General features: G+C 32.6%; 4 protein-coding genes across 6 annotated transcripts; 2 read left to right on the top strand and 2 right to left on the bottom strand.

Moving 5' to 3' along the window:
* The first annotated feature begins 437 nt into the window (after positions 1-437).
* Positions 438-3396, top strand: LOC114188936 (transcription factor VOZ1-like). The gene is made up of 5 exons (XM_028077608.1): positions 438-658; positions 1157-1419; positions 1521-1670; positions 1872-2364; positions 2505-3396. The coding sequence occupies exons 2-5, from the start codon at positions 1192-1194 to the stop codon at positions 3050-3052; spliced, it is 1419 nt and encodes a 472-aa protein (XP_027933409.1). The 5' UTR covers positions 438-658; positions 1157-1191; the 3' UTR covers positions 3053-3396.
* Positions 3397-4907: 1511 nt separating this feature from the next.
* On the bottom strand, positions 4908-6755 carry LOC114186813 (transcription elongation factor 1 homolog). 3 transcript variants are annotated; one of them, XM_028074842.1, is made up of 6 exons: positions 6621-6735; positions 6161-6257; positions 5955-6076; positions 5792-5862; positions 5345-5366; positions 4908-5249 (listed from the first exon to the last, which is right to left on the bottom strand). In XM_028074842.1, exons 3-6 carry the CDS (start codon positions 6065-6067, stop codon positions 5192-5194), a joined length of 264 nt encoding a protein of 87 aa, XP_027930643.1. In that variant the 5' UTR covers positions 6068-6076; positions 6161-6257; positions 6621-6735; the 3' UTR covers positions 4908-5191. The 3 variants fall into 3 exon arrangements, with proteins under 3 accessions (XP_027930643.1, XP_027930641.1, XP_027930642.1); XM_028074840.1 differs by lacking the exon at positions 6161-6257 and having other exon boundaries at positions 6621-6755; XM_028074841.1 differs by lacking the exon at positions 6161-6257 and having other exon boundaries at positions 5955-6079; positions 6621-6736.
* A 4623-nt stretch (positions 6756-11378) lies between these two features.
* On the top strand, positions 11379-16932 carry LOC114186534. The gene is made up of 8 exons (XM_028074468.1): positions 11379-11791; positions 12963-13166; positions 13315-13806; positions 14664-14774; positions 15353-15538; positions 15893-16099; positions 16364-16484; positions 16572-16932. Exons 1-8 carry the CDS (start codon positions 11402-11404, stop codon positions 16682-16684), a joined length of 1824 nt encoding a protein of 607 aa, XP_027930269.1. The 5' UTR covers positions 11379-11401; the 3' UTR covers positions 16685-16932.
* Positions 16933-18122: 1190 nt separating this feature from the next.
* On the bottom strand, positions 18123-19168 carry LOC114187333. Its single transcript, XM_028075552.1, has 2 exons — positions 19010-19168; positions 18123-18753 (listed from the first exon to the last, which is right to left on the bottom strand). Exon 2 carries the CDS (start codon positions 18725-18727, stop codon positions 18521-18523), a length of 207 nt encoding a protein of 68 aa, XP_027931353.1. The 5' UTR covers positions 18728-18753; positions 19010-19168; the 3' UTR covers positions 18123-18520.
* Positions 19169-19224: the final 56 nt, after the last annotated feature.

Here is a 19224-nt window from a genome sequence, read left to right as displayed (position 1 = left end):
TTTAATAATTTTACATGGATCCAAAACTTTATTATCCTAAATTTTGTGCCTCTTTTGTTATGTTATTTTTTGTGATAATTGATAGCGTTTTACTTATTAATAAATTTTTAAATATATGTAATATAATAGTACTTGTCAATAACTATTATGACCATTTTACACCAAATTATTAGCCTAGTTCCATTAGAACAATTGAAATATATTAAAAATATACCACAATGTAAATATGTTTACCATATCTTTCTAAAAAAGATATACCGTAATGTGAGTAAAAGATTTGCAAATTATATTTTTGAACCCAGCTCATAGATTGAAAAATTTATGACTTTGTAAATATGGAAACTACAAATAAAATAATGGAGGTTATAACCGTTATTTCGGGTAAGACATTGGGTATATTTAATATTATTTATGCAGCAACATATATTCTTCAATCTTCAAGTCACTGTAACTGCAATGTCTCTATGCTTTTTTCTGTTCTGTGGTTGTCCCCTTTCACACGCTGATCTCACCTGTTGAGAGAGGGAGGGAAGGGGAGTTTCTCTCTCTTCTCCCTTTCCATCTCTTTATATGAGTTTCTCACCTTAAATCTTATTCTGAAGCTAGAGAGTATTGAACCTTCTAAGTTCTATCTTTAATAGAAAATTTGGAGTCTCAGGTGAGTGTGCATGAATTTCTTTTTCTGAATCGGGTCTGGGTCTCTTGGTTAAAAACTGCGATCATGACTTTGGTCGGTTTTGCTTTCCAGCATTAGTTGTGTACTCGTGTTCATTCGTGTTTTATGATGCCTTGTTCAATGTTTTTTATTGGTTAATCTTTTTTTATTTCCTTATTTCATTTTGTTCAAGTTGTTTCTAGATAATTTTGATCTGTATTTCTGCTTTTGTTTTATCAGAATACGAGCTCGTGATCCTGCCATTTTGTTTTTGGTTAATAAATTGAAAATGGGGGGTGAATCTTTTACTATGATTTGACTTAACTTTGTGATGTGGATGTTAGAATCTTGGTTTTAGAATCTCTGGACTTTTGGGGTGGGGTGTGTGAGCTGGAATATGCTCCTGATCAATGACAGTGATCATGATAAACTTTTTAATCTTCTCTCTTTCTCCGAGTTTTTATGTGGTGGACTGAAACTTGGTTATATTGGTGATCTTAGAGGTTTTATAGGAAAAAGGACTTGAAGTTTTTGTGATGAAGAAAATTTCCAAGAGCAGCTGCAAGTCCGCATCACACAGACTCTTTAAAGACAAGGCAAGGAACCATGTTGATGATCTACAGGTCATGTTCTTGGATCTGCAGTTTGCAAGAAAGGAGAGCCGCACGATTGATGTGGCACTCCTTGAGGAGCAAGTCCATCAAATGCTTCGTGAGTGGAAGGCTGAGCTCAATGAGCCTTCTCCAGCTTCTTCTCTGCAGCAAGTAAGTTTTTCCAATTGTGAATTTGTGGCTGACACATATGAACTTTGAATGACAATATTTCTGGTGAGGAATGATACGAGTTTTTGTATGGTTAACTATAGGGTGGTAGTCTTGGTTCATTCTCGACCGATGTCTATAGGCTATTGCAGCTCTGTGAGGAGGAAGACGATGCTACTAGTCCATTAGTTGCACCTAAGTCTGAACCTAATGATCAAACTATGCAGGCTGAAGCTAGGGTCATAGTGCAAGAGGTCTGTGTCCTCTTCCTTTTGTGATTATTCATCCTTTTGGGCCATAATTCATCTATTTTGAGCCTTATTTAAAATTTGTAGATACAATAATGTGTACTTCAGAATGGTTGGTATCTTCTAATGCAAACTAAAAATTAAAGATAAAATAATTTTGGATATCGGCCATGATTGTCATGAATTTCTTGGTTTAACTGAAATCAGGGCCACCATGAACAAGAATTTCTATTACTTAAAGAATGCAAACACTCAGCAGTAGGAGTTCCCAACATGGCAGTAAACAACTTGGACGGACCTGGTTTAGAATTTCATCAATTTGAATTCAGTAAGGACTTGGATCACAGTTTTTATGCTGGTACAGGATTTTGTGAGGAAGGTGGTGTTCCTCATATATCTAGCTATCTTCCAAGTGCGTGTCCTCCTCCTTCTGCTTTCCTAGGTCCAAAATGCGCACTTTGGGACTGTCCAAGACCTGTTCAAGGGTTGGAGTGGTGTCAAGATTATTGCAGTAGCTTTCATGCTGCTCTTGCTTTAAACGAAGGACCACCAGGCATGACCCCAGTTCTAAGACCTGGGGGAATTGGACTCAAGGATAACTTACTTTTTGCTGCTCTTAGTGCAAAGGCACACGGAAAAGTTGTTGGCATCCCTGAATGTGAGGGAGCAGCAACTGCCAAATCTCCATGGAATGCACCTGGTAATTTAAACTTGATGTCTCATTATCACATAAAAACTATATTTTTATGTACTTTGTGTGATCTATGACACTGTAAAATAAAAGTTGAGAATAACATTGTTGTTGTTCAAGTACTTAAATAATGTCTCATTCGCTTGCAGAACTGTTTGATATTTGTGTTCTGGAGGGTGAGACTATTAGGGAGTGGCTTTTCTTTGATAAGCCTAGAAGGGCTTTTGAGAGTGGGAACAGAAAGCAGAGGTCACTGCCGGATTATAGCGGGCGTGGATGGCATGAATCTAGAAAGCAAGTGATGAATGAGTTTGGAGGGCTGAAGAGATCTTATTACATGGATCCTCAACCTCTGAACCTTTTTGAATGGCACCTTTACGAGTATGAAATTAGCAAGTGTGATGCATGTGCCTTATATCGGTTAGAACTGAAGCTTGTTGATGGGAAAAAGAGCTCAAAGACAAAGATCATAACAGGTGATTCGGTTGCTGATCTGCAGAAGCACATGGGAAGCCTCTCTGCTGAGTTTCACTCTGATAGTAACAAACGTTCTGCCAAAGGTAGTAGAACAAAGCTTGGCATAGGAGGTGGTGTTTATTCAGCTTCTAACAGACCTGCTCTACTAAATGCACCTTATCAATACGGCTTAACTGCACCATATGACTTTGTTGTTGACAACACAAGTGACTATATGTGACATCATTAATCTTGCATAACTTTCCCTTTTTCGTCTTAGGAACAACAAGACAAGGTGGTTTTTTTTCCTTGTCAAAACATTGTGAATAGTTCATTCTCACAGGAGTACTGCATTATAGAGGTGCTGGATACAAAATTCTAACTTGGGAAGATCACCAACAATTGGTGAGTGTTAGAAATCATCAGCACAACGTTGCAGTAATTCAGTATGCAGGAGTTAGATGCAGTCTGCAGGACAGACTTTCTAGGGAACATGACATTGGCTATGTAATAATGTTTCTGTCCCTTGATGAAAATCTGATCTTTAACTCAGAAAGGGAAAATAAATCTTAAAAAATCGACATAGATAATCATCTGCTTTGTTTTATATTTCCTTTCATTGGTAAAAAGGGACTTCTATCTACATACAGAATTGGCATCTGATATGGTGGTGATTGTTGCAAATATAGTAATTATATTTTTAGTTCCTCAGATTCATTTATTTTTATTCTTATAATGTTGGTTATTAACTGTTTAGTAGGATTCATCTATCTATGTATTTGTTGGAAGTGCACTTTACCAGCATGCTCAAAATTATTTAGGGATTTAGGTTGGTCTTCCTTTGGGATAAGCACAATACGAGTCTCCAGAAGTAATAGCTACTGAAATACTTTTATCTTAATAATTATTTTCACTTCAATTGCAGATATAAAAAGGTAATATTTTTTTAATGTGCATTGACGATAAAAATAATTAAACCAAACATCTTACCTGAACTTGAAAAACCTTACTGAAAGAATCGTTTTTGGGTGAGCTGATATATCACTCTCTTCAAACATTTCAAGATATATAAGAATGATCACTACATTATTTTAAGTTTTTTATTTTATCTTGCTTATTTTCTTTTATACTTTTATGATCTTTATTACAATTTAAATGCAATATATAGATTTATATTGACTATATCAAGATAATTCATTTCTTATTTGAAATTTAATACAATATCTACAAATTTTATATTGACCTCAAAATCTAGTTTAATTAGTTATTATACTAAAATAATAAGGAATGTAAATTTTATTTTAATTGTCACAGTAACCTTTGATCACTAAAATTACCATAATTGAGTTATAAATATCATTTTTGAATTAAACAAGCATCATTAGTTAGATAACATTTCGAGTTATAAATTTCATGAAGATCAATTTTTCTAATATAGTACAAAATCATGTTTAAATATATCTTAACCTTTAGAAGCGTAATACATTCTCTAAGGTGAATCCTACACCCATGTTAGAAGATACAGCCATAAAAACGACCTCTAGTAAAATTTATCCCTAATAAGTGAACGCTCTACTTATACAAGCCCTAATTAATGTATTCAATTAATTCTCAACATCAAACCTCCACGCACAATTACAATTTAATGAAATATGACCAACTCTTGGTGTCCGAGTCCATAAAATACAAAAAACAAAAATTGATTAAAAGAATTCTTATTTTTTTACCATTTATGAAGCCTTTTTAACTCGAGTTTGCTTTCAATATGGCACTAGCAATATCTATAATATTACATTATAAACGTTGTCCCCAATAAAAGAAAACAACTGCTCTATTGGAGGAAATATTACTAAATTATACCACCCCGTAGCATTAACCATCGTAGAGTATGAACTCTGCCACGATATTTTAATGTGATTCTCTAATTTATCTCCAATTCTAATTAATTAGCAATATCCCCACGACAATCTCACCAAGCTCCAGTGAATCTCACATCAGATTCTTGAAAAATGCTTACTAGTTTTAAGTTAACATTGCTACTCATCTATTGAAGTAAAAATAGTACCAGTTGGAGCAAGATGGATATCAATAAGAAATGGGTGAGTAGGAATTGATTTAACTTTTATTGAATCCAAATCCAAGTCTATCAAGCTATATATTAGCCCCAAATCTCCCAAGTCATTACAAAGGGCCTAAAATACACGCTTGCAACCACCATACATACTGCTACAATAGTTCAATCCTTATCTTTATATATTACAAACCATTTTCCAATCAAGGTGCCTTCATCTAAATATGACAATTATTCCCATGTTCTTGAACATACTATTACATAACTCAGTTATTACATACACCTTATAGTTATGCGATCTGAACATAGCTATGCATCATCATCCACGGTGTTCACCCTTTCACATTCATCAATCCACTCACTGTATCTGCATAGTTGGAAACAAGATACTTGAGTCAGGAATGACACTGTACACAGGAATGGAGATATGAGAAATGTTTCCCGCATATTAATTTAACTTACATGTCTATTGGCTCTGATAAAGCTGCAAACACAAGAAAAGAATAGTTATTAACTATATTTTTAATGTGTGTGCTCTCAGCAGATACATACAATTGTGTCAACATTCCAAAGAAAGGGCCACGCATTTTTTTTATTTTTAATTGAGTATGAAGAGGAAAGTACACTTCATTTTCTTTCGAAGAATATTACATGCGGAGTTAAAATTATGCAGGATGTTCTGCCAAACACTACCAAAAATGATAATTCCCAGGAATAAATTTATTTTCTTCTCTTCTTGCATTTAAAGAATGTGATGAGGTAAGAGGTCTTAAAAACTAGGTAGCACACGCCTGAACTACATCACCAATGTGAAATTGCATTTTATAAATACCACCTAGTTAATTTTCCATATCCAATGCAAGACATCATCAATGTCATTAAATCCAAACACGGACCATTGATACAAACCTGTGATGGTAGTGCTAAAGCTCTCTTGGCATATCCCACAAGTAGCTTCCCCTATCAGGTTCTTCATGTCACTGACAAAAGAAATCCAAAAATGAGCTTCAAACCAAGTAAGATCCATCTATATCATGGTCATATCCCTTACAAGTAATCAAGAAGTGCTTACATGCGGCATTCAACGCTGCTGCCATGATTGCAGAAAGGGCAGCAGAAGACAGTATCAAGCTTATCCATTCGTTTCTTTGGAGCGGGCTTTGCCTTTGCTTTCCTTTTTCCCATAGCTTAACCCTGCTTTAAAAACAAAAAACACTGAAATAGATTCCACAATTTGAAAATAAATGTATGACTCATTAGAAAAAAACAACAACAAACCCCTAAAACAGTTAAACTTCCCCAGCAATAAACCCAAGCAGCCAATCCTTTTTCCTGTTTTTCAAGGTCAAACACATCTGAAATCTAGATTATAAACCTACAGATAAAATTGATTGTGATTTTTGTCAAAAATTTTGGATGAACAACAATTATAAAGAAACATGCTAAAATTTTAAAATTTAAAAAAAATGAAATTAAGCAGACGCATTAAAAATAACAAAAAAAAAAAACTAATACTATTCTCCGTTGAATCGACGACATAAAATCTTACGGTTAAGAAATAGGTTTACATTGAATTTTAGAAAATTTTGGTTACCGAAAAGAAAGGAAACACAAAAATCTTATGTCCTATAAGTTTGCTATGCGGTCAAAAGACATAAAGAGAAAAGGAAAATCAAACCACGTAAAAGACTTAGCAAACAAAATAAAATTGAAGGAATAAGAAAGAACAAAGAAATACCTTGACCGAACCCTAGATAGAGAAAGAGGGGCGCTGAGATATGTGTGTAATAATATTAGCCGAGAGACAGAACTATGGTGAAAGAGGAGAAAAAATAAACTCCAAATTCAATGAACCTTTTTTTCTTTAAGTATATATATTAACATTAGTCGGTTCCCTACAGCTGTGTTTTTCTTCTGTCTATACAACTTTTTTTTGTTTTCATTCTAATTAAACAAATTCTCTAGGTCTGAAAAATTCTATTACAGATCTCTTTTATATCATCACAGTTATTACAAATACTATTATTGATCATAATTATTGTTAAATGTTCCTCAGATTTAGTTGGTCACTTCTATAATTGTTGTTATTATGGTAAATAATACCATTTATACTTTTACTATTATTTCTATTATGTTGTCATTATTAGCAACATACATGTTCATGTTATTATTATAAATTAGTGAAAATAGGTGACTTTGTGTTTACTTTTTTATTATGATAATAAAATTGGTAAAATTATTATTATTATAAAATTAAATATAAATATTTTTTATATTTTTATTGTAATATTTATATTTTAGGTATAATTAAAAAATTTATCAAATTTAAAAAAATAAAATTGAAAAAATAGTTAACTTTAAAGGAATAGTTACTTAAACAAAGTTTTACTCAAGTTTTATAAAACATTTATGTTATTTTAAAAGAGTTTTTAGAAATATTAAAATTGAAAAATAAATAAAAACACTAAAAAAAATTCTTTATACATATGTATAAATAAAAATATATCTATAAAATTTAATATAAACATAATTATAAAAGTTAAAGGATAAATTTAGTAATATATATATATATATATATATATAAGTGAACACAGATGAACATAATATATATGTTTTCAAAATAAATATATATATATATAAATATTTAATAAAAGTATTATTATTGTTATTATTATTATACAAGTAAATTTACATATTTTTTATATTTCAATGATTTTTGTTTTCTTTAAATAAACTTTTATTGTAAATAGTTATTTTAGTTTAAAAGAATAATTAAGTTTTAAAGAGAAAAAAAAAACGGTTAATTGAAAAAAAAAAGTTAAACTTTAAATAAAAAAATGGTAAAATAATTACTTTTAAAAAAGTAAAATTATACACAAAATATATATAAAAAAAATAGAAAACTCCTTTCTATATAATAGATTGAATTACAGAACAATATTACTATTTTTATTATTAGTCTTGTCCTGAATTTATAAAATATCATTATTTTATAATATTAATACACTAATTACCAATATCTTAATTAATAAATATACTTTAACATCCAATTTTAATAACATAAACATGGTGAAATAAAATATTTTATTATAGATATTCATAAAATATATTATCACAATATATCTTATATAAGTACAAAATATAAAATTATAATAATATAAGACAAAAACATCTCAATCTTCTATTTTATGTTTTTGTTCTAAAACTATATCAAGCTTATCTAATATTGTCTCACAATTCAAATAATTGACTATTTATCCACAAGACTTACATTTACATTTGCATATTTATCTGGTCACATTGATGTGATTATTGCCAAACAAATAGACCACAATCGACAAGAGAAACAAACACAAGAGATGAGTTCATTTGCAAAAGAAACGTCACAAACTAATGAAACATGTTATCTCACGGTACGGTGCATTCTAAACAAACATACAAATATATAAACTGCATAATCAAATATTTATTCAAATTCAATTATCATAATGCATACATTGATATTAGACTCACTGAAGATATGTGCACTTGTGGTGACCTCTAGTACTTTGCAAAGTCGTTGTCAATGAGTTTCACCCTACCATATACAAGATTAGTCATTTGCCTGTCTTGTGCCAAAGCAAAGTCCCTAAACCTTCTAATACTCTCACCATAGAACATATAACTCATCGTACTCTATATGAGTGTAAATAATTATTAGACTGTCAATATATTGCCTTGCTTGAACTCATACATCAATACACACACTAAAGAAACATACATGAAAATGATTTCCTCCATAGAATCCCCTACATTCTCACCAATTCATATTGCCAACATGCATACCTTACACTCCATATCACATTCTCTCAAATATATTGCACAACATCTTAATAACACAAATACCAAATGTTTGGGATTTTTAAAATAAAATTGCAGCTTCCACAAAACTCTTAAAAATGTTTTCTTACATTTAAATTAAAGCTAATAGAATCAAGAAGACAATGCAAAAATAATCAATCAATTGGGTAATTGTGAAAATGTTATGCACCAAATAAATAACAGAAGTCAAAGTTGTAAATAACCTAAAGTACAGGAGTCTTACGCGAAAAACTAGTCTAACTACAAAGCTTAAACTGAAGACTCAAATGGTTAAAGTAAAAAACAATATGTCTAGGATCAATTATCAAAATTTCAGCTTAATTCAATAGTTAACGAAGTGAAAACTCAATTTTTTTATATGACTTGGAACATAAAAATTCAACTCGCCAAACAAAAAAAACTCAATGTCAATTTTGATTTTATTATCATTCGGTTAGCTCTTTGCTCACCTAGTGAGTATGCATACCACATATAACAAAAATCATAGTCATACTAATAATTGAATCCATGAGTCCAATCTCGTATTATTTAACAAATTTTAAAAATATACTCCCATTGCACAATTATTAAAGCAAATTGACCATTTGATAAATAAAATCGTTGTGCTCCCATAGACCCATAGACTCATGTCTATGTACATGTTGATAACATATTTTTATATAAATACATAACTCCAAACTTCAAAATTCTATAATTTAAAAAAAATATATTAAAAAGACATTTTTATAATAAAATAACAAATGAACATTCATATTATATTTATAAACCTTTTACTTTTATCTATCGCTTCACTTTTTCTTATTTCCTTTGTTATTTCTGGAACAGAAATACCTGGCACAGAAATTCCGTTGCAACAAAGATTGAATATTACACTGAGACAAATTATTTGGAGTTCATCAAGCAACAAATATACGGGTGTTTCTTCTTGGTAATTAAAAAATATCCTTTATTAAAATTATAATAAAAATCCCTACACTTATTTATTTTATAACTTTTTGAATTGAATGTTTCGAAAGATCCTTTTAGATCTGGTGAATGTTTTTCGAGCACTTAATCCAGAAAGTATACAAAATATTTAATGTTGGATGTTCTGAATAATATTTCCACATTTGAAAATATGTTTCAAAATACTAGAATATTTGTTACACAATTTCTTTCTATATTTTATAATAATAATAACCGTTTTGGAAGGTATTTCCCGATTCCAATTTTTTTTTAACATCAAATCCAAAATATACAAATATGTTACCTAAACCTAGATGCATTATGGATTTGGCAATTCAACACATATTTGAAATTCAAAAAAATTTCGCATCATATTATTTCCCTCACAAACACACCTAACGAAACAGGTAATGGAAGCAAACATTGAAGCTTACTTCTTCGTGTTACCGCTAAACTTTCATCTTCACAACCACGCCTGCGATGAGTTGTATGGAGGTGTAGATCGTTGCACCTACCAACAATGGAGGTGCAGGGAGTTGTGAATTCCGCCAATAGAGGTGCAGTGTATTACCGGTTTAATGGAGTATACCTTTCGGTAAGGAATGTCAAAAATATTTTTACTCGCGAGTATTCATGGATAAAACTCTTAATGGATAATAAACGAATATTAAAAATATATACTTGCCATCCGCAGGTATGAATATTTAATACCTACATGTTAACAGAAGAGTTCGAGTATCATAGTATTCGTATCTGTGGATACCCGTACCCGTTAAACTTTAATTCACAAAAATACCTTTATATATATATATATTAGTAAAAATATTCTAATCTAATTTTTGTTGAGCTGCACATCATATATTGTCTTCTGTCTTCATTCTTCGAGCTTAAGTATGGGTGCGTTGTCTTTTTTTAAGTACCCCTGACATTTTTCTCTTTCCATTCTTTGACATTGGATATATACATCAAATCTTATATAGACAGTGACGTTTATGGTATGTTTATTGTCAAATGATAGAATCAAAATAAGAATACTTGGATGTGACAATTGAGTTTTATTATTTGATTATTTTTCAGGAATTAATCAGAAAAAGTGAACTTATTGATCAAAACATTAATTAAAGAATTTTCATTGTGTGAACGTCATTTTATTTAGACTTGTATGGACTTGAGTTTGTTTAACTTTTATTTAAAATTGATGACAATAATGTATTTTATTTTATTTTATTTGAATTTATGATTAAATATTTATTTTTTAAATAATTTTATAAATATCCTCATGTACCATTGGATACTCGTGGATATGAAAAGAATAGACGAATACTCGCATAATAAATACACCCAATCGAATATGAGTACGAGTACGAAACAAATATTATCTCGTGAGTAGAGAAAGGGAGAGCTACTACCCGTACGTACCCTATACGTCTCGTTGACATCCTACTTCCGGCATCGGAGGTGCACTACTATTGTGATGAGTGGGAGAATGTTATATATTTTAATATTTTTTAATCAAAGGTACTGAGGTCATTTTGATAGAGCTACTGGGGTGCAGGAAGAAATTAGGGCTGTAAGAAGAAGGAACTATCACAACTTGTAAGAATTTTGTTTGGGTCAAGGGGATCCAACTTAGGAAGATGTGGCCCAATAGTCCATTCCGTACTACTACGTTGATAAGATGGAAAGGAGACGAAGACCATCGTCAATGACGCGATGACAATGGCAATGGCCGCTTCCTCATTGTTTTCACCTGTTCTCCCCCACACCAAATTCTTACCAACTCTGCACTTCACCGAATCTAGAAATTCCATCTTTTCTCTTTCATGCTCTTCTCCCAGAAGCATTCCGGTGACGGAGCAGCAAGTGCTCCAAGCCATAGCGGACTCCGACGGCAAGAATCTCCCATGCGTCAGAACCTACGAAAACGACCTGTCTCAGCTCACTCTCGTCGGAACCGTCGACTTCCAGCAAGCTTTGACTGCGTCGGCCGCCGACGGCGGACAGGTTGCCTCCGACCACATTGACGCCGGCATGGAGGCCATGGTCGTTGAAACCGTGTTCCCTGTTCCTTCAAGCGACCGCGCCACTGTCTCCACTCGGCTGGTTCGTTCAATCTTATTTTCTGCGCTTCGTTTCGTGAAATTTGAAAAGGGGAGCGATAAATGTTGTCAGAAAGAAATGAACAGTGGTTTCTGTCAAAGCACACTGTTATGTTCTTTTGGATTTTATTAATAGATTTACGTTTTAAAAAACTGTGTATTACGTCTGTTTCGTGCAATTGGTGCGCGTAGGAGAGAGCATGACTGAATTGGAAATGAAACTCTTTTCGTTACAGCATAATGTGATGGTTGTACTTAGGTTCTGTGACTTGGTCATAATGTGATAATTGTCTACAAAAGAGAAAAGAAAAGAAGAATGCAATACTAATAATCTATCGCCCAAGGTAAAATCAACTTATGTAGTTCAACTTGTCGAAAAGTTAGACGAGATAACGTCTACATAGGTTAAGTGGAAAGTTGATTTGAGTCTGGTTGGATAAATTTCTCTACAAACACTTATGGAGAGAAAGATCAGAAGAAAAAAATGAAATGAGTTTTTTCATAAGTTAAAATTAGGTTATGCTTTAGTCGAAAATGAGAAGTTAAAGAAGTTATATGGGAGGGCTTCTACAAATTAACCAATACATAAGATAATTTTAGTTTATGGAGAGAGAAACGTTTCATTTTTTCTTTTTATATTTTCTCCCAGAAGTGCTTTTGGAGAAATTTGTTCAAACACTCATTTTACATTCTTATTTTATTCTTCTACAAGTAATTAAGGAAAACTTTATCTAGGAATAGACTATAATTTTTTATATATCGAGCTACGAGTTCATTAGGGATGAAACCAGGCCTATGTTATATCACCAAAGTAAAGCACAGTTGGTAGATTCACTAGAGGTTTCTTAAGCATGCAGATTCTATGTATAGCAAAACTTTTGTTTGGAGATGTAGTAGAACCCAATTCAGTGATCTCTCTACCTCTTGGGGAATTAGTCTCATAGATTGTGGCTTTGGAGATACCTTTCTTTAAGCAAAAAAAGTGGTATATGATGTAACCAGGAAACTGTGATGTGGACATGTTTGAGGTGCTTATATGTTAAGCTTCAATTGCGGGATATGTTTGTAATTTCGTGTTTTGAAATGTATTGGTGTGAATTATGTATGTTGTCTTTGGTGGGAGCTTGTGGGAATGAAATTTGAAGATTGAATTTCAAAGCTTGTTGTTTTGACAGTTCTTACCTGCTAGGAAAGTCAAAGAAAAAGCTGCTAAGCTCAGGAAGTCTTTCCCTAGAGATGTATTTTCTGGCTCTGCGTCTAAGAATATACTTGCTATGACCTTTCGGCAAGTAGTTTTGCAGCAGATTTGGAGCTATGACCTGAATGTCTTTCAACCAGGAGAGGAACGGAAGATGGAGGATCTTGAAACACCAAGAGAGGTTTGTAAATTTTCGTTTCTTTGGAATCTTTTGTGAGTTTTGGTATCTCTGTTCCTTTTGTAAATTGTAATGTCATATTATAATGTCTTTACTGCAGGTGGACCTGATACTGATGCGTTGAGTTCTTTTATGCATTTCATATGAGCAGGTTCCTGCATCTTTTTCTCTCAGCTCATCTGATGACTACCTTATCTCTGTGCTTGCGGAAGCTATTTGCATGTCTGCACTTCAAAGCACTCAATCACAATTTCTTGATAAAACACAAGGTGGTAATAGAAGGGGCTTCATTCACTGGTTTCGAAAGCCTGAAAGTGTACAATCAAAAGATTCAGCAGTTATTTTATCCAAATTATTTGAAGACGAGATAGTTGAAAATGCGGGGAGTCTATTGGATAATTATAATTCAATGAAGGATGGCTTCAAGGCTGTGAAAATTAAGTCGGGGCATTGGTGGAGGCCATCGTGTTATGAAAAGTTAGAGAAAATTGGTGGTTCTGATTTCAGTGCTTGGGCAAGTGAGTATGTACCTGCATATCGGTTAGAAATTGACACCAAGATAATGGGAGATGCCAAAATTGAAGGCTGGAAGAAGTCTGTTGGAGGGAATAGTTGGGAATTTGTTTTGACCCACTCCCAAATGGTATTGTTTCTTTTCCTTATTTTTAGCGTTCATTTTTATTTTTAAATATAGGGACTTGTGTCTGCCATTTAAGAAAAGTTTAGCAGTGGGCTTTATTTTTTCTTCAGTTTTATTAAAAAGACGGGAAAATAAGATTGTAACATCTTTCGCTCTATATACTTGTTTGAGTGGTGGGTAGCCTCCTCGCATCTCGCTTCAAGTTGTTAGATAGACAAAGGATAGTATGTCTTTTAACCACTTAAAACCAGGCCGTAGGCTAAAATTGGACCCAGGGCTCAAAGTAAGTTCTTCCAATATATCACATAAAAACCATTAAAACCTAAGTATAACTTCATCTGAATTTTCCCTTTAAATTATTATATTTTTAAACCCAGTTGCAACAATTTGTTGGGAATAGAAAAGTAATAGGCAAATAAACACAAGGAAAGAATTATACATAGTTAAAATTAAATATTGGTGAAAAATTGAAAAGAGTGAAAGGGAGGCACACCGAGAACCCGTAGGTCTCTTTACAACTAACAACATTTGATTCTTTAAGATTTAGTTGGTATATATATATAAGAGGAACATGGACAATTAGTTGATCCTTGTTTGCACTTTTAAATTATATAAAGGGATTTCTAATGAGGCATGGACAAAAAAATTCTAAATATACAGTGCCCTTTACTTCTGCTAATTTCTGTTTTGTTTGGTAAGTTTGAGTATGGTGTCCTTAGTTCAATACTTATTATCACTGTTTATTGCATATACATCTACAATATAGAAAGGGTTGTTCTTGGGTGGTTTGAAGTTTGTCATAACTGTGTCATTAATATCATATATAAATGTCATCAGTTATAATTTGAACAAAATTGCAGGTTCAGTTGGCTGAAACTCTAGATATCTACTATGTAGATCCATATTCACTACCTGATAAGCAATTATCCGGTGGTATGGCTGCTAAGTTTGCCAATGTGCCCAATAAAACGGTAATCTATTGTACCTTTTTCTTCTTAAAGTTCACTAATTTATCATTTTACAAGACTTGGTCTTTTTGTGTTATGTTAAAATCTATTGGAACTGTCTGGGTTTTGTCTCTGCTAAACTTGCCAAAGGGTTTAATAAAAGGGTAACAAATTGTTGGAGAGTAAAAAGAAACTACATGATATTGTCTTTCTATATATAAAATTAGTCTTCCAATAACATCCATGTTCAACAAGATCATGCAGAATGTTCCAATTGTGAACCGGAGAAAATATTGTTTTCCAATTCCTGTATTCTTTTAGAAAAAGAACCATATTTAGTGGCTTCCATTTTTGAGGACCTAGAGGGAAATGTCATGTTTTCTTTACAGGAAGAACTGTTGAAACTTAACCAGTTAATGATGCTTAGATATATGCCGAAGATGTAGTTTTCTTGTACTCATATATAAACAAGGATAGTTCACTTTGATTTATTTATTTATTTTTCTGTTAGTTATATTTTATGCTTACTAATTGGTTTTTTTGAATGATTGTCAAACAGAGTACACTATTTAATTGATTTTTATTTGTTTATTTTTGTGTAGGGGAATTCTTTTCTTAAATTGTTGTCAGTCACCCTTGCAAGCGGTATATTTCTTGTAGCAATTAGTGCTCTTGGTCAATTTTGTTTGCCTTGGTTATGCAAGGAAAGGAAACAATCAGTAGAACATAGATCTCTCCCATCATCTGATGTCAAGGTTTCAGTGCATGACTTTTTGGATGCAACAAAGGTGTGCAATCTGTCATTTTTTTTTTCTTTTATTATTTTATGTATTTATAATGACTGCTAGTATTATAGCCAGCATACCATGTTTGACAGAATAAAAACACAGTATGGAAAAAGACTTGTCATTGAAAATGGATTGGTCACTATAAGTTATAATATTGAAAAGCCGTCCGTCGGCATTTTTCCACTGGTTTTGTGCCTATATGTGAAACTGTTTACTTTCCAGTATTGCAACACTGAATCTTTAGTACAAAGGTTATAGGTAATTATTTTATCTTTTTCTGAGTTTCTCGTAGCATATTGGTATTGTTTATACATCTTTCTAAGAATCCCTTCTTTGGATCTCTTTCATGGATAGTTGGGAGAGTATTGCGAGTTAGCTATTACCAAGGTAAAAAACACTTTTGGCTGGTCGGATGAAATCAAGGTTGAAGATGATTTTGGTGTATGGATTGGAGAATTGCCAGCTTACTTGAGAGTTGAAGGTGTTGATACTCTTTCTACTTCTTCAGAGAACATAAACGCAGATGCAAAAGTGTCCATACAGGACATTGCCAGTTACCAGGTACCCCAGAATTTCTGAATATTATAATTAATAAGCTTCCCCTTTGGTTTGCATGCTTTTTAGTTGCAATTTGCAAAGGCATGACTAATGATTAGAATTTATTTTCATTAACTACTGGAGTTTCCTGAACACGGATGAATAATTGCGTTATTGTCATGTTTGGTTTGTATTATTCAATCTAGTCTTGATATTTGCAATTTTGTCTAGCGACCCTTAATACTGCATTTTTTGATGTTTTTTCCCATGCAATTGTTTGAAATTTAGGTGGTTTTCTCAAGCGAGGGGAAGATAGTTGGTTTTCAACCTTTGAGCCGGGTGGCTGTCAATCATTGGGCTGCTAATCCTTTAGCAAAGGAGCTGTATCGAGGAAAAAAGCTTTCCCCAAGTAAATATTAGTCGCTCTTCTTACTTTATATTTAAGCGTAACCTGCTATTGAAGCTGCTAACCGTTCTCCTGGATTTTCCGAAGCAGGTATCATTGAACCAGGTCTCAAGGTGTCCCTCCCAGAAAAGGTTATCGTAGTAGAGTTATTGATGTCAATAAATCCAGATGCATATTTTGCTCTAGCCAGGCCATTTCGGTGATCCTTTCTTGGTGTAATGGTAAGTTAGCTAAGTAGGCCTACTGGTTGACTAACCGATCCGAAATTATTGTAGTTAACGTTATATTTCCCAATGTGAAAATTTTGAGGCACTAGAATCTGTGCCGTGGGTTTTTTTAATTAGACATTCTGAATATTTAGGCATTTTGTTTGTGATAGATTGAAAATAAACCCCACCACGTTTCAAAATAGTGCATAAACCCTTTCTGAATATGAATATACTTGGCTTAATATTTGTGCATTGTTTGGCTGATAGAAGACATAAGCAAATATGATAGAAAATAAGTGGTGAAGATATTAAAGAAAATCAGAAAGTGAACCCATTGTTTGGATGAGCGGAAATGATTGGTAAAAATTGAAAAAAACTGCTTGGTTAATTTCACATTAACTATAATAATTCTTTTTAAATGTATTAATAATGAAAGCAAGTTTGGTCTCCATACACAGGAGTTAATTGAAACGTTTTAGGATTTGGAATAATAATTTAAGAGAAAAAAAAAACTAAGGTGTTATTAAGTGTATTATTTATATCCTTAAAACTATAAAACTTTGAAAAGAATAATAAAATAATATTAAAAATTCCATGTTAAATAAAGTGCAATATAAACATCGTGTCTGAATTTTCTCATGGTGGAGTGGTGCACAATCCGTTGCAGGTCATGTTCAATATGGAAAAAATTGTATCTATACTTACATTATTATAGTTAGGTGAAATTTTATATACAGAATCTTTTATTTTCAATCAAATCACTCTCATGAGATGGAGATCACTAGAAATATGAATTCTGAAAAAAAAGGTTATAAAATGGTATTATTTAATAAAAATATTAGTGGTCAATTATTTAATAATTTTATAGTTAATAATTACTTCTTTATAACAATATTAATAAAAATATGTGAAAAATACTTGCAGTCATGGCAAAACTAGAGGACAGAGAAACTTTGCCATGATCCAACTGGCCTCGAATCAGTTCAATTTCACCAAAAGAATGTATGAAAAGCTACTGTGCTGGTTCTGTGGTGAATTTTGTACTCCTTAGATTTTACTTTTTCTTTAGATGAAAATAATAGTACTTGGGAGACCAAATTGTTTTTCTTTTTCTTGAAAAATAATCATATTTGAGTATGGTTGGAGATAAAATTTAACACTTCTATCAGACATTTTCATTTTAATTCACCTCTAAAAAGCCAGGTACACTCTGACGCTGATGAATTAACGTTTGAAACCAAAGCACAGCAAAACCTTGATTTCAAAGAGACTGTAATCGATAATAGATAACTCGACTTTTCGCAGTTTACTACATATTTGGTTGGTTCCTCCCTTGTGCAAGATTAAAGCATTGTAGCATAAGAATGTTCTCGTACTTCTAAAACTTGTAAACAGACACAAATAATGCAGATAGTAGAGAGCCGATCAAACGTATGAACAAATTAAAATAGGCATATTGCAGATGGTTGTTTCAGACAATATTTACTAACCAACTAAACAATCATAGATACCGCTGTTCAATTCAAACTAGTAACTTGAGCCTTCAACATAAACATCAGGGTAACCTAGTGCCCAACAATAAATTTCCACTCTCAGTAATATCCAGAACAGTCGACAAAGATCTCCAGCTTGAATTTGCATTAATAAACGCACAAGCAAATATCAATTGCTAAAGACATCACTTAATATGAACTAAAAAAGAACATTTGTGCAGTTTAACTACACACATATTGAATGCTACAAAAGACCCTGATTGAGAGTATACCACCAATATACCTGTTATTCTCTTCCAAAATGAAAAGCCAAAGTTCCTTCTACCCACTGATTTTGTTATTTTTCATTGGCCGCTTGATTTTCTAGACCAAAGCGGCGTCTGAACTTGGCAATCTGTCCTAAACTCTCGGCCATTTGACGCTTAGCCCGGAAGTGGTAGACTTTTCCAACAGGGTGTATCTTTGTCATCATCACATGCATCAACCTACCCGTTTGTGTAACGTAGGATATCCATTGCTTCTGTGGATGAACACCCTTTTTCATCTTCTTCCAATCTGCAACCTCACCGCCTGCAAACACATTTCATCAAACATTTTATATGCAAAGGTCAGATAACTGAAATTCATTCTGAGCACCTATGAATGTAAAATAGACAATAACTTACGGGTAAAATAACAGAACTCTAAAATGTCAGCAATTTTTTTGGCAACCACCACCCCCTTCAAATTTAAAAACACAAATTTCCCCCTTTTCACGTAAAATTACAATTAAACAAAAAAAACTGAACTTTTTAATCAATTTAAAGAGAAAACTTTGTGCACTTACTGGAGCTAAAGAAATTCAATTCAATTCCCGAGCTTCGATGCTTGTTGGATTCGATTCACTGATAGAGTCGCAGAAAGAGAGAAGAAGGGGGATTTAGGTTTAGGTTGAAGATCATGGTTCTGTAGCTATTGGGCCAAAATGACCCATTTCGATTAGCCCAAAAAAAAATACTGTCATTGGGTCAACTCTTATATTTTCTCCAAAAAAAATAAAAT

This window comes from Vigna unguiculata, chromosome 6 (genome assembly GCF_004118075.2).
Source record: "Vigna unguiculata cultivar IT97K-499-35 chromosome 6, ASM411807v1, whole genome shotgun sequence".
Classification (NCBI taxonomy): Eukaryota; Viridiplantae; Streptophyta; class Magnoliopsida; order Fabales; family Fabaceae; genus Vigna; species Vigna unguiculata.
Note: the sequence above shows the minus strand (reverse complement) of the source record. Positions and strands in the feature narration are given on the sequence as shown.